Raw genomic sequence first — 18337 nt, 5'->3', positions numbered from 1 at the left:
TTTAGAATTACGCAAGATAAGTCATATTCATATTCGCTAAACTAGTCATATTTTTTTGAGATAGCCAACCTATTATTGGTCCAATATACACCAAAATATTCAATGGGTAACTCTTTGGGGGGTGGCAAAGATCTGGAAAAAAATCAGTCAATCAACAAGCAGATCAAAAGAGATAATTGATGTGTTTTGTAAACTTCAAAGTACTATGTAAATGTTAGCCATTATTATTATTGCATGTTAAGCATCTACTAGGAGCCAAATAGTGTGCTAGGTACTGGAAATAAAAGAGTAAAAAAAATTCCTACCCTCAAGGAATTTACATTCTATCAAACAAAAGAGATACCTATTGATTGGGAATCACTAAATACATTGTGGCATTAAATGTAATTGAATATAGATTTTCTGTAAGACCCAAGTGACTGAAGAATTCAGAAAATCGTGGAAAGATTTATATGAACAGATGCAGAGTGAAGTATAGAGAATCAGTAAAAGTGTATCATGACCATATGACAAACAATATATATGACTATAACAGGGTGAATGGGAAAAACAATAACAACAAACCACAACACTGTCTAATTATAATGATCAATAACCCTGGAGAGAAGAGAAAATTCATCTCCCTCACTTTATGGCAGAGGTGGTGGTGGGGTTAAGGGAGGCCATGGATTTGGAATATTGTATATATTGTCAGATACCATCAATGTTTTATTTAATTTTTCCTGAATTTTTTTCTTTCATTTTTAGGTGTTATAAGGAAGATTTGCTGGAGAGAGAAGGAAAAGGGATATATTTAGGAATGAATGTGATTTAAAAATAAAATATGTTAATAAAAATAGAATTTTAAAAATACATAGATACATCGTGTCATTTCATAGGCAAAGAAAATTTAATGTTTTATTTTTCTCTTGACATGAAGAATTAATTGATTTGATTCCACTATTCAATAAAAATTCAAGCTAACTTTCTTTGTCCTTGTGAATGATTAATATATGTCCTCCATTCTCTGAAAGGCTATGAATGTAGATTTAACAAACGGTTCAGAAATAAGCCCTGGACTTGGAGATTGGAAACTCTGAGCTCTACCACTTACTCCTTATGTGACCACGGGCAAATCACTAATCTTGTTGGGCTTCAGTTTTCTTAAAATTAGAGACCAAATGACTTCTAATGTTCCTTTTAGCTCTAAATGTATGATCTTATGACCACAGGAGACAGAGAGATGGAAAGAAAGATGTGGAACTGAAGATGCTGAGAGCATTATCATATTATACTAGACACATTGTACTCTTCAAGGGGACTGTTGGTGAGGTTATGTTCTGAAAAACAAGGCTAATGGAAACACTAATCATTAATTATAACACAAGTGAAAATTAAGACAATTAAGATTTCATCTCATACCTAAAAACTGGCAGAGATGGCAACAGTCAATGTTGGAAGAAATGTGGCCACTCTTGGACATGTGTCCCAAGGAAATAAATCACTAAAAGAAAGGTCCTATATTGAATAAAATATTCATAACAACACTCTCTTTGGGCTAGTAAAACACTGGAAACAAAGTGGGCATCCAAAGCTGAAGAGTAGTATACAAATGTGATACAGTACTGTTGTTATAAGAAATGACAAATATTGGTAATTTGGAAAAACATAGGAAGACTTGTATGAAGTGATGTGGAGTGAAGAAAATAGAACCAAAAGAAGAATACAAATGACTATAATCACACACATGAAAACAACATTAAATTCTGCCAAAATTTGAGTTACAACAAAGACCAATCTTAGTCCCAGAGAAAAGAGGAGGAAATATGCCACCTTTCTTTCAATATCAAGATGGAGTTTATGGGTGTGGCATACTATTGCATATACAGTCAATGGTGATAACTTTATCATTTGCATTTTTCTTAAATTATGGGGTGCAAGGGATATTAGATAATGATTCTGATATTTTAAAAAGGTATAAGTAAGTTATCAACTAGGGGGGCAAAGGGAGATAAAACTGCTAGATTCTAGGCACCTATCATTTTCTGGCTTGAATTTAATATATCTCTATAATTTTCCATAATGTGTAATATAGTAATAATGTATGTTCATCATCAAGATCAAGAGACATTTATATGTTACATCAAGATTTACAAAGCATTTTACGTAATTATTTCATCTGGTCTTCACCCATGACATAGGTTTTGGCCTATAACTAGACTTTGCTGACTCTGGAAGAGAGAGTGAGGCTGATAACTTTGAACAACTTGGCCTCACTTTAATCTAATTCATACTCAAGTCAAGACATTACCTGTGATGTCATTGGTCCTCTTCAAAAAACAAAGGATGAATGACAACAACAGGTAGTACAGGTATTATCACGATTTTACAGATGAGGAAAGTGAAGCTAAGAGGTTAAATGACTTGCTCAGAATCTCATATCCAGTGTCACAAATCAATTTTTGAATTTTCTTTCATTTTATCAGCAAACAACAGTATAGATATTCAAGCAGCCTTGGGGTCCTGAATCTGCCACATGATGGTTGTATGACCATAGATAAGTCATTTCTCTTCTAAGTGCCCTAAGAAGTTCTCTGACAATCTCAGGTAGAGAAGAGTTGCATGTATGCATTAGCGGATGAATGGTCCATATTGAGAATTTCACTGAAGGACAGGAAACTCCCACCCCAACCCTCACAAAAATTTCATCAACCGTGCTATAGTCTTTCACTGCACTATAGTCTTTCACTGATATGTTTTTAATGGGGTGTTGGAAATAAGAAATAATATGGGCTCTTAATATATACTTCTGAATCATTTTTGAATTTTATATTTATGTTTCCATAAAATCTTTTCCCTGCTCATCATTGTTACTAAAACATAAGTCTTGTGTCCTTAGAAGGATCTAAAAAGGAAGAAAATAAATGTGCGACAGTATGCTAGATCACTCTGTGCAAAATGAAAAACAACTTCCTTGCCTTATGATTTGAAGAAAGGCAGGTTAAGCAAAATAGCATTTTATTCAAAGAGATAACATTTCACTCTTTAAAAATTATGTTCTTCCAGCAATACCATTAATAACCAGAGTCAAGAGAACAATCCAACTAAACAATTCTCAGAGTTCCTTTGTGCTAATATCGTCAGCTGTGATCAATATAGCCATATGCATTATGTTGAATTATGCATTTTAGCTAAAGATAGAAAGGACTTTCAAAAGCAGACCTTTAAACACATGCAGTTAATTTAAGCATTAGCCAAATGCAAACTGCATTTACATATCCGTTCTTTGCCATATTCATACAATCTGAAACTAATTTGTACCTTGAATAAAGAGGTGAGTAGTCTCTAAAAATAATTTGCTAGTTATATGAATGACTACAAAAAGATGAGGAAACATCTTCTGGCAAAGAACACTTGCTACATGAAAAGGTATATGTGTGATGGAACTTCAAAGTAAAAAAAAAATCAAACAATTTCAAAACCTTTAATACAAACAAGAATTTGTTTTAAATATGAAAGGGTTGATGCAGTGTGTGTAGTAGAAAGAGCATTGGAGTTGAAGTCATATCAGATTGGAGACACTTTCTAGCTCACTTGCCTTAGTTTATTCACTTAACATGTCTGAAAATCAATTTCTTTATCTAAAAGTGAGGATAATAATGCATGTACTACCTATCTCTAGAAAGAAAGCACTTTATAAATCTTAGAGTCATGCTGGTAAAATATATGAGCACACTATATAAATATGAGTAAAGCGAACAGAACATGGAATTAATTTGAAGTTCTCTGGTTAGTACTCTTTCAAATAAATGGTAAAGTAAAGAGTGTTTTTGTTAATATTTTCCTTAAATAAACATAAATGTACATTCTCAGAACTATAACCTTAAGTTATATCAAAATGAAAATACTTCTACAAAACACGTGTTCCATGTTCCAAGAATTGGGGCTTTAGAGCTGGAAGAGGCCTTAGAAGTCATTTTATTCAACCTCTTGCTGTGCAGACGAGAAGACCGAAGTTCAGGGAAGGTAAGGGACTTGCCAAGGATCACCCAACAGTCGGAATTTTAAGCTAGGTCTTTCTGACTCCAAGTCCAGCATTCTAACCACTATACCCCTCTTTTCACAAAAGATAAAGGCAGAAAAATAAAAATGAATGGAGAAGGAACAGAAGAATTAAACTTATTTAGCATTTATAACACTTAGAAACTGAGGACAGTACACAGCACTTTATAATTAACCTACAACTGAGTAAACAATGACATCAGTAAAAGTTGAAACTACATTGCATTAAAACGATTTTTATCAGACACTGGAGCCCAATAAGTGAAATGCTAGCTTTTAATCACAACATGTAGGGCATCAGAGAAAACTGGTAGGGAAGAAAAAAGGGTGATTTCAGTTCCTTTGGTTTCCAAAATGGAGTTGCTTGTATTTACTTCATGAAAAGAAATTAAAAAAGTGGAAAATATTTCTATTTCATTATATCAATTTAACAAGGACTCATTGAACTCTACGTGGAGAAATACTATTTCTAGCTGCATGTGAATGAACCAGAAACAATGTAAACATTTTATTATATGGAGAGTTATTATCATTCATGAACAAACATGGTGGTGATTGGTAATCTAAATCAATTCAAAGTGTGCTGCAGGTAAAAATGATACAAGGACTTTTCATTGTCATCTAAATAATATTTTTAAATAATTTCATATAATTGAACTACAAGTGTCCAGGAGGAACATCTTCATTTTCATAGTATTGGTATCTCAAGTAGATCATCTAATAGATACAATATTACAAGCAAGCCACTTAATTTCATCTCATTTTTTTTTTTTTTGGAAAGGCCTCAGTGATGATGCAAACTTTATCATTCAGAACTCGTTACTTTTGTGAGGCAGGAACAGTGAGTTCTGACACAATTATATCAATACGAGAAAGAATTTGAACAATAACTATAGAGCCCACAAAATATAATCCAACTACAAACTAGAAAGTTTATACAAGCTGTACAAGCTCATAGTTTATCTTATTCAGCAAGTGTAGTAATGTGTATAATACTTGGCCTTACTTGTATAGTTAAGAATTTCTTAATTATTCTAATCTATCACTTAAAAAAAAGTGCTTATGACCAGAATGAGATTTAATTTGGGATAGAATAAAAATGTGCATACTATATGTGTATATGTTGTATTTCCTGATTAGAATATATTCCTTGAGGGTAAGGAGTATACCATTCTTAATCTTTGTATTCCAAATGCCAAGTATAATGCCTTAAACATTCTTTTAACACTTTGATGCATTGGTGTTCCCATCAACATGGGTACTCCTTTCAGGGATAAATACTGCAACCCGTGAGTACTCTTATTCTGTAAAACTTAACCACCAACTCCCATGAATTCTTCACAGAGGTCTACTTAACATGTTGGGGGGCCTAGGGGTTTGTATCTAGATCTTTTGATGGTACATGAATTCCAAAGGAGTATGTAAGCTGTTCATCAGTTACTCCTCACTATTGCTATATGAATGCCCTCGCCCCTTTTGTTCTGTTATGCATCTTTTAAACAACTTCTGTATTACATTTGACTGGTAAGGTGTTATAGTCTACTCATGCTCACCATGTACCTCTTCATTGACCTCTGGGTGATCTTCAACTCTTAACTCTTCAGAGACTGTAGTATTCCATGATTCACAATCATATAGCATCACCAGAAGAATACTTTTAAGAGGAATGGGTGGACTTCGGTCTCATGAAGAAGCTTGAAGTCATTAAAAGGAATGCAATTTGTCAAAAGCAATCTAACCCACTTTCCTGTAGCTGTTCAAATCTGGGCTTATTTCATTGTTCGTCTTTGTCCATGTCTATCTAGATACGTGCCATGTACTGTTGGACCAGTACTAGGGGTTGCTCAACCAACCGCATATGGTAATCCAGGTTATAAGCATTCTTCATCCATTTGGTTTTTAAAAGTGTGGGTAGTCAGCTGTTCTCTTCTGAATGATTGTGGATCGCATTTGGGAGTCTCTATATTGCTTTAGGGCTTGATGTAATCAGCATGATGCCATGTAAACAGGAGCATCTGGAGGATCCTCCATTTTCACTTGGCTTCTTTGCTGATATCCTTCATGATAGTGGTTATCATCTTTGGCAAGTACACATTTCCCTATTTTATGTATTGCTTGATAGTAAAAATTAGAGGGTTGTCAAACAAAGTTATCTGTTTTTAAAAAAGAATTTGATTTGCCAGAGTAAGATGCTACATTAAATAAGGCTCTTTTCCAATAAGATAATTTTCATGCTTGTATACAATTGTGTTGCCTTATTAGAGGAAAGCCTTTAAAGTAGCATTTTACTCGAGCAAATCAAGTGCTTTTTTGATAGTCAATAAATAATAAATGAAGTGGTACACTATATTCTTCTCATTTTTCAGTCAATAGTGTGACTATAAACATAAGATCTGCTCAACAATATAATTTGCAGAAGTCTTCCTACCCATGTTGTGTGCGCAGATTACATTCATTAAAAAATTTGTACTGGGAGTCATCAATATAGACCTTTTTTGGAAATAATAAGGCCCAGGATTTTCTTCCAAGCTTCTGCTTTCAGCCCCTTTTTCAGATACCTTAGGAATTTATCCTTCAACACACTCAAAACTGTGCTGCCGTCAACAAAACATCGACCACACCTCTCGATATTCTTCGTCTAGTCCAGCTCTTCTCTTTCTCTCTGCTTTCTTTAGTAACATTTTTCCTTACTCATGTAGCACATAGGGAATGTGATGTTGAGAGTCTAAATGTAACGGTTCCATAATCATTGATAGAGAAAAGAGTTCTTGCCAAACACAATGGGAATGTAATTGAAGAATCAGAACAAAAACCAAAACAGGTAATATAATTAAAAAGATAATTCTTGTTCAAGGAACACTAGAAATACATTTGGTTATCTAGCCTTCAAGGAAAGACATTTGTGGTTCATGAAGTGGAACCATCTAATAAATATTATATTACAAGAGTCTATTTGATTTTTCTTGGTTTCTAAGAATTCAACCACAGTAAATAATTAAGAGTGCAAGAAGCCTAAGGACCCGAACAAGGTACAAACAGAAGAATCAAGATGCCAAATTATAGTTACCCTTGGGCATTACAAATTCCTTTGCCCTATTCTGCAGAGAGTAGAATTTAGGCCTAATAGTAAAATCAAACTTAGGACAGAGGTGTCAATGTGGGGCTAAGAATCGACTCTTTGAAATGACAAGTAACGAGGTGTTATTTTGCATGTACCTCTTTCAACTTTTAGTCTGTCCAGAATTTCATTCTTGTCTGCTAAATCAGACTTGAGGGCAGTCTCCAGCTGAGCAATCTGCAGTTTAAGCTGTTGTTCCTTTAACTTCCATTGTTCTTCGTGGGTCACACTGAAGGCACTGCAATAAAACATGGGATGTGTGAGGAACGCTTGGAAATCCATTTCAACAGAAAATACTGAAGAAAAAAAAAGCTTTTAGTGGCACAGAGACCACTGTCATCATGTCTTAGGAATTAAGTAAACATATGCTGGTCTGCTGCTGTTGAAACCAAGGCGCCTTTCTCAGGCTGCGGTTACGGAACATGAAAGAGTCTGTGGGATGAGCAAAGGAGCTGGCCTTAATTTAGAGAGCCAAACCCAGAGAAGTTGGCAGTATGTAACATTTGTGGGACTAGGAAAGGAATTCAGATATATACTCTAGAGGAATCCGCAGTTCCAAACCTCAGCAATAGACAACTGACAAAACCATTTTTTCCCACATACAAATCCTCTTAACAGAGAAAACTGACTTCCCACCTGATGTTTTTTTTGAGTCTGTGAAACAGAGAGAGATAAACGTCAGTTCTTTTCAAAACCAAAACCAAAAAACCAGAAAATCCTAAAGTGTAACCACAGAATAGTAACAGTTTTTGTACTGAATTGAAAAAGAACAATTCTAATGCTAATTAAGAAGTATTGACAAAGTAATCTTTGTCCTTAAAATCAATAGCATGTGGACTAAGAATAAACTATTTAACTGCAATATGTAATGGGTTATAAAAATAGCATGGTGACTCTAATGATTGTTCTCCAAAAGTCCTCAATATTTAGCAGTTTGAACAAGGATTAAGAACTATTAATGATTAAAAATGTTGAAGAGCTAACTTAAATTTTTTTCATGTGCTATCCCTAAGTTATGAAGTAAACATTCATTTTAATAACTGTCATCTCAGTGTAAAGCTATCTTTTTCTAAGTTTTCGCTGAGGGGCATAAGGCTAAATTAGGAAAAGTACTTAATTTGGAATCAGAGCAGTATGGTTTGAATACCCCGTTGGCTACTTATGTGATCTTCTCAAAAACAAAACAAAACAAAACAAAACAAAACAAAACAAAACAAAACAAAACAAAAAAAAACCTCTCCTATCCTCAGCTTCCTTATCAGGAGAATGAGGACGTTAGAGGGCCCTTCTAGCTAATCTAGGCTGAATAATTTTCAGTAGTTTTGTCCATTCTACTTGTGTCCAATAAATTTTTTTTAACCAAAAAAAAACAGCAGCTTGTAAAATCTGACTTTGTAATTGCAAATGAAGTAAAAGTGAGAAAAATATATTTTTATAAAAGCTACATGTTTTTGTAAACTTTTTATGCATACAAGGGCATATTTTAATACTTCCAGACAAGTTTGGAATTTTTATTCCAAATGAAAAATTACTTAATGAACTTACACATTTTTGGGAAGCACAAAATTCAGAAGTTAGGGCCAAATAAATACATAGTTGGTTTGTTTTCTCGGGACGGATAATTTTAAAAATTTAAAATAATGCTTTGAAAGACAGATGCAGTTCTTTAAACTTCTCTTTGTGTATGACAGTCTAATTTTGCAACAAATATTTTCATCTCACACATACAACTTTTCCAAAGTAAAGAGATCTAAAATAGTAACATTTTGACCATTTTATTTAAATCTGTAATTGCCTGGTCTGATATAAAAACAAACATCTGTGCTCTAAATATTAAGATATAGGATGCTTCTTTACATTTCCTTTTTTAAAATAAAAGACAAAGCAAGATATATGTTTAGGCAGTTATTTTTAAATGTATACATATCTATACATACATATCTGTATCTATATATATGTGTATATATAGTTCTACTACTATTAAAAACATGTATGATCCTAAAAATTAACATGATGTAGGCAAAACTACATGTTATATCAGATGCCAAAAATTGGAAACAGTAGTATTCCAATAGCATTAGTACCAGCAGAAAAATCACAAACAGCTAATCTGGCAGAAACATCAGAAGCTGTATGTGTTTAAATTAAGAACAATTTAGCAGCCTGGTTTTTCCAAACCCACAAAATACTAGTGTAAATCAGTATAAGTCAATCTGAATTTAGTCCACTGCTATCTTCCACTCTAAATTTAGGATTACATTCCACTAGAATTTCATGAGGAATTTCTTTTGAATTTACTGTATTTCTCTATGCTTGGAGCCATCTGTGTAACTATAAATGGTGAACCACATCTGGCTCCATTTGCTTTGTAAGGGCTGTGTACTCGATTAGATCTGCATATGAGAACAGTCCCTGAAAACCTTTTATTCAAGAAAATGTTGTTGTATATTGCCTACAGTGACAACTATGGGGAAAAAACACAATAATTGCTCTTTGTGCACACTTGGTTGTTCTGTTACACTAAAGAAGTGATAAAGTATCAGGCTGTAGTCATGTACCCACTGGCGCCTGTGGTCACTGTTATGTCCATTGGTAATGATGGGTGAGCACAAAGTAGATAAATATACATTTGATTAGCAGCATAAAAATAAAATAAAAACTCAACAATACCATTATTCTCCAGATTGTCTTTACTAAAGGTTTTCCCTTTTCATATTTCTTCCATAGAACAAGCTCAATTTACCCAAAGTTCAAGGACATTTAAAGATAGGGAAGATCTTACTTCATGTTGTTCTCCAAATAGTCCAACCATATGACTTAATAATACCCTATCATATGAGCTACTGACACAATACTATTTAGAAAACATGTCAGGCTATTCCATTTAATGTGAGAGAAACGATACCCAAAATGCAGATAGAGTCTGATTTGGAAAGAGAAAACAATATGTCATATTTGATCACATTTACTCAGAATATGCTGAGCAGCAGAGAGAGAACAGGCATTTAGTCTTCATACACAGGGGAAATGGTGTCAAGAGATGGCAGAAGGTATAGATGGGTAAAGGGAACTGCTCAAGACTTAGATCATCTGAGATGCAATAAAATAAGTGCTCAGGTCTTTTGAAATCATGTGAATCTACCACACTGTAAAAACCTGGTTTTCATATTTAAAATCAAATTAATGTCATTTGCAAAACTAATATTTTAGCTAGTAGATACTTGGTGATAAAGTGTTATATTTGTAAGCCATAAGGCTTTACACTGCAAGTGTAAAGACAAAAACAAAACCATCTCTGTTCTCAAATCACTGAGGATAATGATTCTCTCCAATGATGTTACTTTGGATTTCTAACAAAAATTTGCCAGCAAGGCACAAGGCTCATGCCAATCATAAGTGCAACTGTTTTTATCTCATTAGATTATTTTTTAAAAAACAGATTGTAAGACAAAGAAATAGTGGGAATTTGGTGTAGTGGGAAAAGTGCAGCTGGGTTAGGACTCAAGAAGACATAAGGTAAAAGCTTACTTTTGACATTTACTAGATGTGTGAGCCTGGTCAAATCACTTAACTTCCATTGCCGGAGGCAAGTTGCTATGACTTCTCTAAATAAATTCCTTAAGGAACCGTATCTCTTTTGTATTTGTATCTCCAGCTCTCTGAAAGGCAGCATGGATTAGAGAAGACAGTCAGGGTGGGCCTCAGAATTAGGAAGATCTGGGTTCAAGTCCTGACTCTGACATATTCTGGCTATGTGATTCTTGGCAAATCACCTATTCTCTCAGTAGTGTAGGAAACTGTCTCAGACTAAGTCACATAGAAGGTGCTGATGTGGACTGCTGGAACGTCCTCATCGGCGAATATCCATACCAAGGAAATCACAGTCCTAGTCACCATGCCAAATTGATCTACAGTGCTTAGCACACTGCCTGGCACATAGTCACCACTTAATAAATGATTTTTCATTCATTCACTCACTGAAAAGATCCTTTTCTTTCTGTTATGCTACTTTTACTATTATAGTACATTTGTGTTTAAAATATATGAGAAACTTCGCAGTTCCATCTCATACTACACGCATGTTATCTAGGCCTCTCACACATACACATGTAGGAACTGTATGATCTTGCCTAGAAAAATTAAAACTCAATTACCATTTTGAATTCTTTAAACTTGATCAGTATTATTTTATGTAAACATATATTTCCTCTACTAAGTTGATCAGAAATAGGAAATAAAGAATGAATTTAGAAAGAAATTGTTTTCTACAAAAAGCTAATCAAATAGTATGTAAGCATGTATTTCTTTCACTAATTTCATCAGGAATAGGAAATAAAGGATGCAACCTGAAAGATATATTTTTCCCTAACAGCTAATCTATGCCTATTGTTATCAAAGTTACTACAACTCCTTATTTTCTCATGGATGTAACCTTATGTTGTCATAGGATGGTGTGTGTGTGCGTGTGTGTGTGTGTGTGTGTGTGTGTGTGTATGTTTGGGGGCTGGTGGTCACAATTCTGGCAAGCCCTACTAGATGGGTGGGCCTTTTGAATGACTGTCAGCTAAAGTCCAGCTTAGCTAAACTTAGAAAGGTTCATCATTAGATGGCTGGCTTGCAGGTGATAAAATTTTGGGGCCAAAGCAACTCGTAAAACAATTTCTACAACATGTTTTGATATATGTGAAAGACAAGGATATCTACATTGATGAAATAAATCAGGGTTTTTGTGAAGTATTTTGAATAGGTGCAATTGTATATTGAAAAGAATTAAAGTACTGGCCCTTTGGATGACTGAAATTTAATAGTGTAGCAAAATTTTGTTTCTAAGCATTTCAATGAAGGATTTAATTATTGGCTAGTGACTCTGGGCAATATGGCAATAAGGACTGGATATTTCAGCAACAAAATAGCATGGTTTCTTTTGCAATATTTTCATTGATATTATGGTTGGAGAGTCAATTACCAATGTCTATAAAAACATTCAGACTTTAATATACTTCTTCACATTCCCAAAAAACTATTATTATCTTCTAAGGAGATATTTTTGTTCACTGAGTGTTAAATGGTTTAAAATATAATGACTTAACAAAAATGACAGCTTATGAAATCTGAGGAGAAGAAAAAAAATATAGAATTATAAAATTTACCTATTATATAGTTTATCATAGTTTTCCTTTAAAAGTTCCTTCTCCCTTTCCAAATCATTAATTTTGTCCTGTAGCTAGAATAAAGAGAAAAATATACATTAGTTTAAAATTATATCAGTTGATCTCCATATGGTTTTATGTTTTATTCTTGATGATTTCAAAATAGAAAGTGTTGGGGAGGGAGAAAGGGAGAAAATTTGTAACCCAAAGTTTTAAAAACACAAGTTAAAAATTAAAAAAAAATTAAAAAAAATATATAAAAAAGAAAACTACTAAATAAATAAATGAAATTTGAAAAAGAAAGTGAATATTAATTTTGCCAATTTCTTTTTAATTTAGCATTGACTTTTTATATTATTAAAGGTGAAATTAACATACCTGTTGTAATTTAATTGGAATGTCAATTTATGCAATGATTTATGCTATAACATTATATATCAATAAATTTTTTATTATTTTATTATTTTGTATTAACTAAAGCATAAATTTACTCTGTCTTCTCACTCCACAAGATACCCAATAATATTCAGTTACCATTAATATCAAATTGTTTCATAAACATTCAGAAATTATAAATTTTTAGTTCATGGTTCATAAAAATGAGATAAAAATTAACCTTGGTAGTCATAATTTTTCCCTTGGTATTCAGAATTTGTAAGAGGTTTCAGGTTCTATTCTGTACAGGGAACATATTCTATGCCTGGGTCAGCAAACTATAGTCTGAGCACCAAATGCAGGCCCCTACCTGTTTTTGTGCAGCCCAAAATGGTGCTTGGTAGAAACCATAAATGTTTAGTCCATGCAATTATAACATTGCTGTAATTACTTTAACATTTAGATTTCTGTGTTAGTTTCTATCTAATTTGAATGTTTATTCACAAATATACTCAGATGTAAGAACTTTCCCCATGAACCAGGGTGCTTTATTATTTTTTTTATTTTTTATTTTTTTTAGGCAGTTGGCGTTAAGTGACTTGCCCAGGGTCACACAGCTAGTAAGTGTGTCAAGTATTTGGTCTGAGGCCGCATTTGAACTCAGGTCCTCCTTACTCCAGGGCTGGTGCTCTATCCACTGCGCCACCTAGCTGCCCTCAGAGTGCTTTATAAAACACCTCCAACAACAAAGGATAAATATGGAACATAGCAATTATTACACACTAATCCCTTTAACACACCAGTTTCATTCAATCAATAAACATTTATTAAGCACCTATTATGTGCCAGGCACTGCGCTACATACTAGGGATACAAAGACGTAAATGGGACAATTCTTTCCCTCAAGGAGCTTACACTCTATCACAGGAGACAACATGAACGTAGCTATATTTATATAGCACTTATTATGTCAGCTAGGTGGTGCAGTGGATGAAGCATTGGGCTTGGAGTGAGAAGTGTCTGAGTTCAGATCTGACCTTAGACACTTATTAGCTGTGTGACCATGGGCAAGTTGCTTAACTCATATTTGCCTCAATTCCTCATCTGTAAAATGGGGACGCAATGGGAAAGGATATGGCAAACCACTCCAGTATCTTTGCCAAGAAGACCTCATGGACTTTGTTCCTGTGGTCACATACAGTTGGACACAAGTGAACAACTGAACAACAACAGGCATTGTGCCAAGCGCTTTACAAATGTTATCTAATTTGATCCTCATAATAATCCTGGGAGGTAGGTACTATTGTTATCCTCATTTTACATATGTAGAGACTGAGGCAGACAGGGGGTAAGTGACTTGTCCAAAGTCACACAACTAGTAAGTGTCTGAGGCTGGATTTGAATTCAGGTCTTCCTGACTCTATCCACTGCATGCCCTTAGCTGCCTCCTATTTTATATATAAATACATACAAAATAGCAATGGTCACAATCTAAAAAATATTCTGCCAGACTGCTATTCCTATACATGACGTATCTTCTGTCTGTGTGATTGTGCAAAGGCACATAGCCCACATGTCCTACATGCCCAGAATGTACTACATCCCTCATTTCTCTTAGAAACCTGGGCTTCCTTCAAAAGTTAGCTCAAGTGCCACTCCCTACATGAGGGCTTCTGATTCACCCTTGCTGCCTGTGCATCCTCAAATAACTCTGTATTTGTTTTGTGTATTCTTTTTATTTACTAATATGTGTACATGATGTTTCTTCTAATAGAAGGTAAGCTCCTTAAAGCCAAGTTCTATTTCTTTTGCTTGTATTTCCAGAGCCTTACACAGAGCCTTGCACATGGTAGGTACTTAATAAATACTTACTGATCAACTAATACTATGTAAGGATGTTGATAGGAATTTATTGGGATTCTTTCACATTGCAAATGAGCAATGATTGCAGATGAAACAACTAAGTCTCACAATTTGGACAGCAGTTTCAAAATTAAATGATTACTTTCAAGAAGAGTGTCTTTCTTCACAATTTTTTTTTTGGTGAAGCAATCAGAGTTAAGTGACTTGCCCAGGGTCACACAGCTAGTAAGTATCAAGTGTTTGAGGCTGCATTTGAACTCAGGTCCTCCTAACTCCAAGGCCAGAGCTCTACTCACTATGCCACCTAGCTGCCCCAAGAAAAGTGTCTTAAGTGAAAAATGAATCAAATTAAATGAAAAGTAGCATTTACTAGCAACTATTGTCCAAAACTTTCAATTCATTCTCTATTTCTAGTACTATACACACAACTTATAAGGCTTTTGGGGGGAACATGTTTTTGTAGAGGTAGGATGGTGTAGTGGAAAACTCAATGGACAGAAGTGTCGAATATGAGTCCTTGCTCTGATCCCTACTGAGGGTCTGACTATAAGAAAGTTGTTTAACTTCTTTGAGTCTCAGTTTTTTCATTTGTACCTCATGGATTTGTTGAGAGCAAAGTACTCTGTAAACTGTAACGTGCTATCAGATTTGTTCATTTATCATAGCATCTCTGCAGCTTTTTCTTACATCTTCTCAAAAGAGTTACTGATAAGCTTTTTAGTGAATACATTGACAGCATTTCCTGGCACTTACCTCCCCTACTTTTTTTTCAACAAAGCTTTTAGACTGTAGCTGTTTTTCAAGACTGAAGCACTTTAAACGATGTTCTTTGAGCTGTAGGTTGAGTTCATCCCCATTTGCCAATAAGGCATCATGGCTGGCTTTAAGATGCCTTTGCTTCTATAAAGAGAAAAGAAAATCTCTTAAAATTATTGGCAAATTAAGCTTTGATTAAACTATCAATAGTCTTTTAATAATTCTACTCTTTAAGTCCAAATTAAGTAGTTTACTATTTACAATACGTATAATGCTTATTCACCATTCAGTCTACAGGAGACACTCTTGACCTAAGATTGGTCTTGAAGAAGTAATTGTCAGGTGGTGTTAACACAGGTTTAATGTAGGAAAAAGTGTTTTTCTCTAGCTTTTATATGCTTATGCTTTAGTCTTGATGAAAGTGACCAATAAATACACTGGCTTTGGCAATTAATTTTTTTTTCTTAAGGTTAAATGTGATATTTTAAAATGTTGCACTAATGAATAAAAATAAGTGGTTGACTATAGTTACTTTAATTGAAATGATTTGCTATCACATCAATAAGACCAGTCTTAGATTTTGAAGTTTTGATTCAAATATAATTTCAATTCACTGTGAAAGATATGGAAATAATATAATTTTAAAATGGTCCATTTACCATAATGCTTTAAATTTATTCTAGAATAGATGAATGTCACATGCTTTTGAAAGAAACATAAATGTTGACTAAAATGAATGAGCATATCCTAAATTGACTAAGTTAATCTCCACAATGTCTCACTTGTTACTGAAATACACCTTTAATTTTTCAGTAGAACTTCAATATTAAGGCAGAAGTCATTTAGAAAAGAACATGGAACCTGAGCTCCTTGTTTTAGGTTAATTACTTTTACTCTTGGTACAGTTATTAAGACTACCTTTTTCACTTAATGTCTTTTAAGTGAAGACCTCACTTTATTAATGGCACAAATCCTTCCAGTGTCCTTATGCTTTAACATTTATCAAAAGAGATATACATGGTATGATAGGGGATGTATAGTGAGTACTTACTGTCAGTACTTAATAATACACTTGGCAAGGGTGCTAAATTGAAAACTAAGCAATTAAAAGATAACTGAATACTAAATAATTTGTGAGGGTCTTTCTTAATTTCTTTTTTTTAATTCCTTTTTTTTGGGGGGGTAGGCAATGGGGTTAAGTGACTTGCCCAGGGTCACACAGCTAGTAAGTGTTATGTGTCTGAGGCTGGATTTGAACTCAGGTCCTCCTGACTCCAGGGCCAGTGCTCTATCCACTGCACCACCTAGTTGCCCCTTAATTTCTTATTTTTAAAATTCATTTCAGGTTAAATGTATTTTCATTTTTTTCTCCTTTTAATGTGTAGATATTTCTATAATACCTTTTCTCTAATGTGATCTTTCCTTCATTTATATGCAAGATAGATTTTGGCATTTGGAGCCATTCCTACATGATTTTAGAATAGAGAATATGATGGAATTTATGGGGACATCTTAACACCATTTACATTAATGGTATACCTGGAGCTTTAGAAGATCCTGTATTTTGCCTTAATTTACTGCTTTTCCTGTCTCCAAACTTCAAAAACAGTACTGCTTGATTTGAATTCTGTTCATTTGGGAAGTTTTGGTGTTCATAATTCCATAATTCATCTTAATTATGCATTTCAAATAAATAAAGGTAGTCTCGCTACAAAGGTGGGGTCAAAATTCTTATTAAACCAACTATGAGGATATAAGAACCTCAAATATACCTATTACTAGAGATATTTATGTTTTAAACAAACACTGCTATAACTGGATGCTCAACTAGATAACTATGTGGTGAAATTAAGAAGTTAACCCTGATGATAATAGTGTATAATTAAAATATCTATTGAACGATTCACATTTTTAGGAAATCCAAGATATATTAGGAACGTTTAGAATTGATTTTTGGTATAAACATATGTTCTATATACCTTTAAAGCTATGCGGTCATAGGCAATTCAGATACAAAACAGTTAAAACGAACATCCTTTTAAGTCTCAGATGACTTACGATACATCTCTTTATTGTTCAACTCATTATATTGACAGAGAGGAACTCTATATTTTTCTACTCTAAGAATAACTGGTTTTTACATATTTGGGTTTTAGGTCATAAGCAACAAATACAACAGTGAAGTAATAGAAACTCAAGTAATAAAAGGCAGCTAACTTGAAGGTTACTGAGGTATGTGTGTGTATGTAAGGACAACTAACTAGCACAACTTGTGAATGTCATTTTGATAATCTATATTATGCATACATTATCATTAAAAGCACAAATATTTCCCATTATAACAGTACCTCTTGAAGTTGTATATATTTTCCTTCCATTACTGTAAGGGCATTACTTTTCTCCATAAGTTGCTTATTAAGTTTGATCAGTTCCACATTTTCCCGAATGTTTGACCTTCATGTTTTAAAAAAAGGGGAGGAGGGGAATTCAATGTAAAATATAAGATAGAATAAAAATTTTCTTCTCAGAAAACTTTAACACACTTGTAAATTGGTTTACTCTGACATTATTTCCATAATAATACACCCTTTTGGGAGTAGATTTGACCTGTGATTTCATTGGTATAACTCTCTATGTTCTTTATATATACAATTATAGATAGCAATTAAAATTCAACTAACAATTATTCTTAATATTCATTTTATAGAACTTCAATGATTCCTTAGGTTATTAAATAAAGGAATGCATACAATATTTTACATGGAGAAGTTTATAACACTAATATTTTAATACACAAAAGAGACCTGTAATACTTTTCTCCTTAGATGAAAACTTTTTTTGCCATATAGTCTATTCATCTTCTCACCATTACCCCAAACAGAGGGTATCATGCGATGACCATTTATTGGGGTTTCCTCTTGGAACCTTAACTTTTCTAAATATTCAAGAAAAGTGACCTAGCATTTTATACTCATAATGCCCTAAGACTGGCATCTAAATAAGTTGCAGATGTGCCGTTAGCTGTATGAGATCA

General features: G+C 33.7%; 1 protein-coding gene across 3 annotated transcripts in view; it reads right to left on the bottom strand.

Annotated features, from left to right (window-relative positions):
• The window catches only part of RPGRIP1L (RPGRIP1 like), a 131397-nt gene that overhangs the window by 86176 nt on the left and 26884 nt on the right, over positions 1-18337 (bottom strand). For all 3 annotated transcript variants that reach the window (XM_027869632.1, XM_027869634.1, XM_027869633.1), the window contains exons 8-11: positions 17652-17757; positions 15301-15447; positions 12310-12383; positions 7258-7397 (exon numbers count right to left, since the gene is read on the bottom strand). In XM_027869632.1, coding sequence (XP_027725433.1) covers positions 7258-7397; positions 12310-12383; positions 15301-15447; positions 17652-17757 — 467 coding nt within the window. The remainder of the gene's footprint in view (positions 1-7257; positions 7398-12309; positions 12384-15300; positions 15448-17651; positions 17758-18337) is intronic.

Source organism: Vombatus ursinus, unplaced genomic scaffold (assembly GCF_900497805.2).
Source record: "Vombatus ursinus unplaced genomic scaffold, bare-nosed wombat genome assembly UNPS02014793.1, whole genome shotgun sequence".
Taxonomy (NCBI): domain Eukaryota; kingdom Metazoa; phylum Chordata; class Mammalia; order Diprotodontia; family Vombatidae; genus Vombatus; species Vombatus ursinus.
Note: the sequence above shows the minus strand (reverse complement) of the source record. Positions and strands in the feature narration are given on the sequence as shown.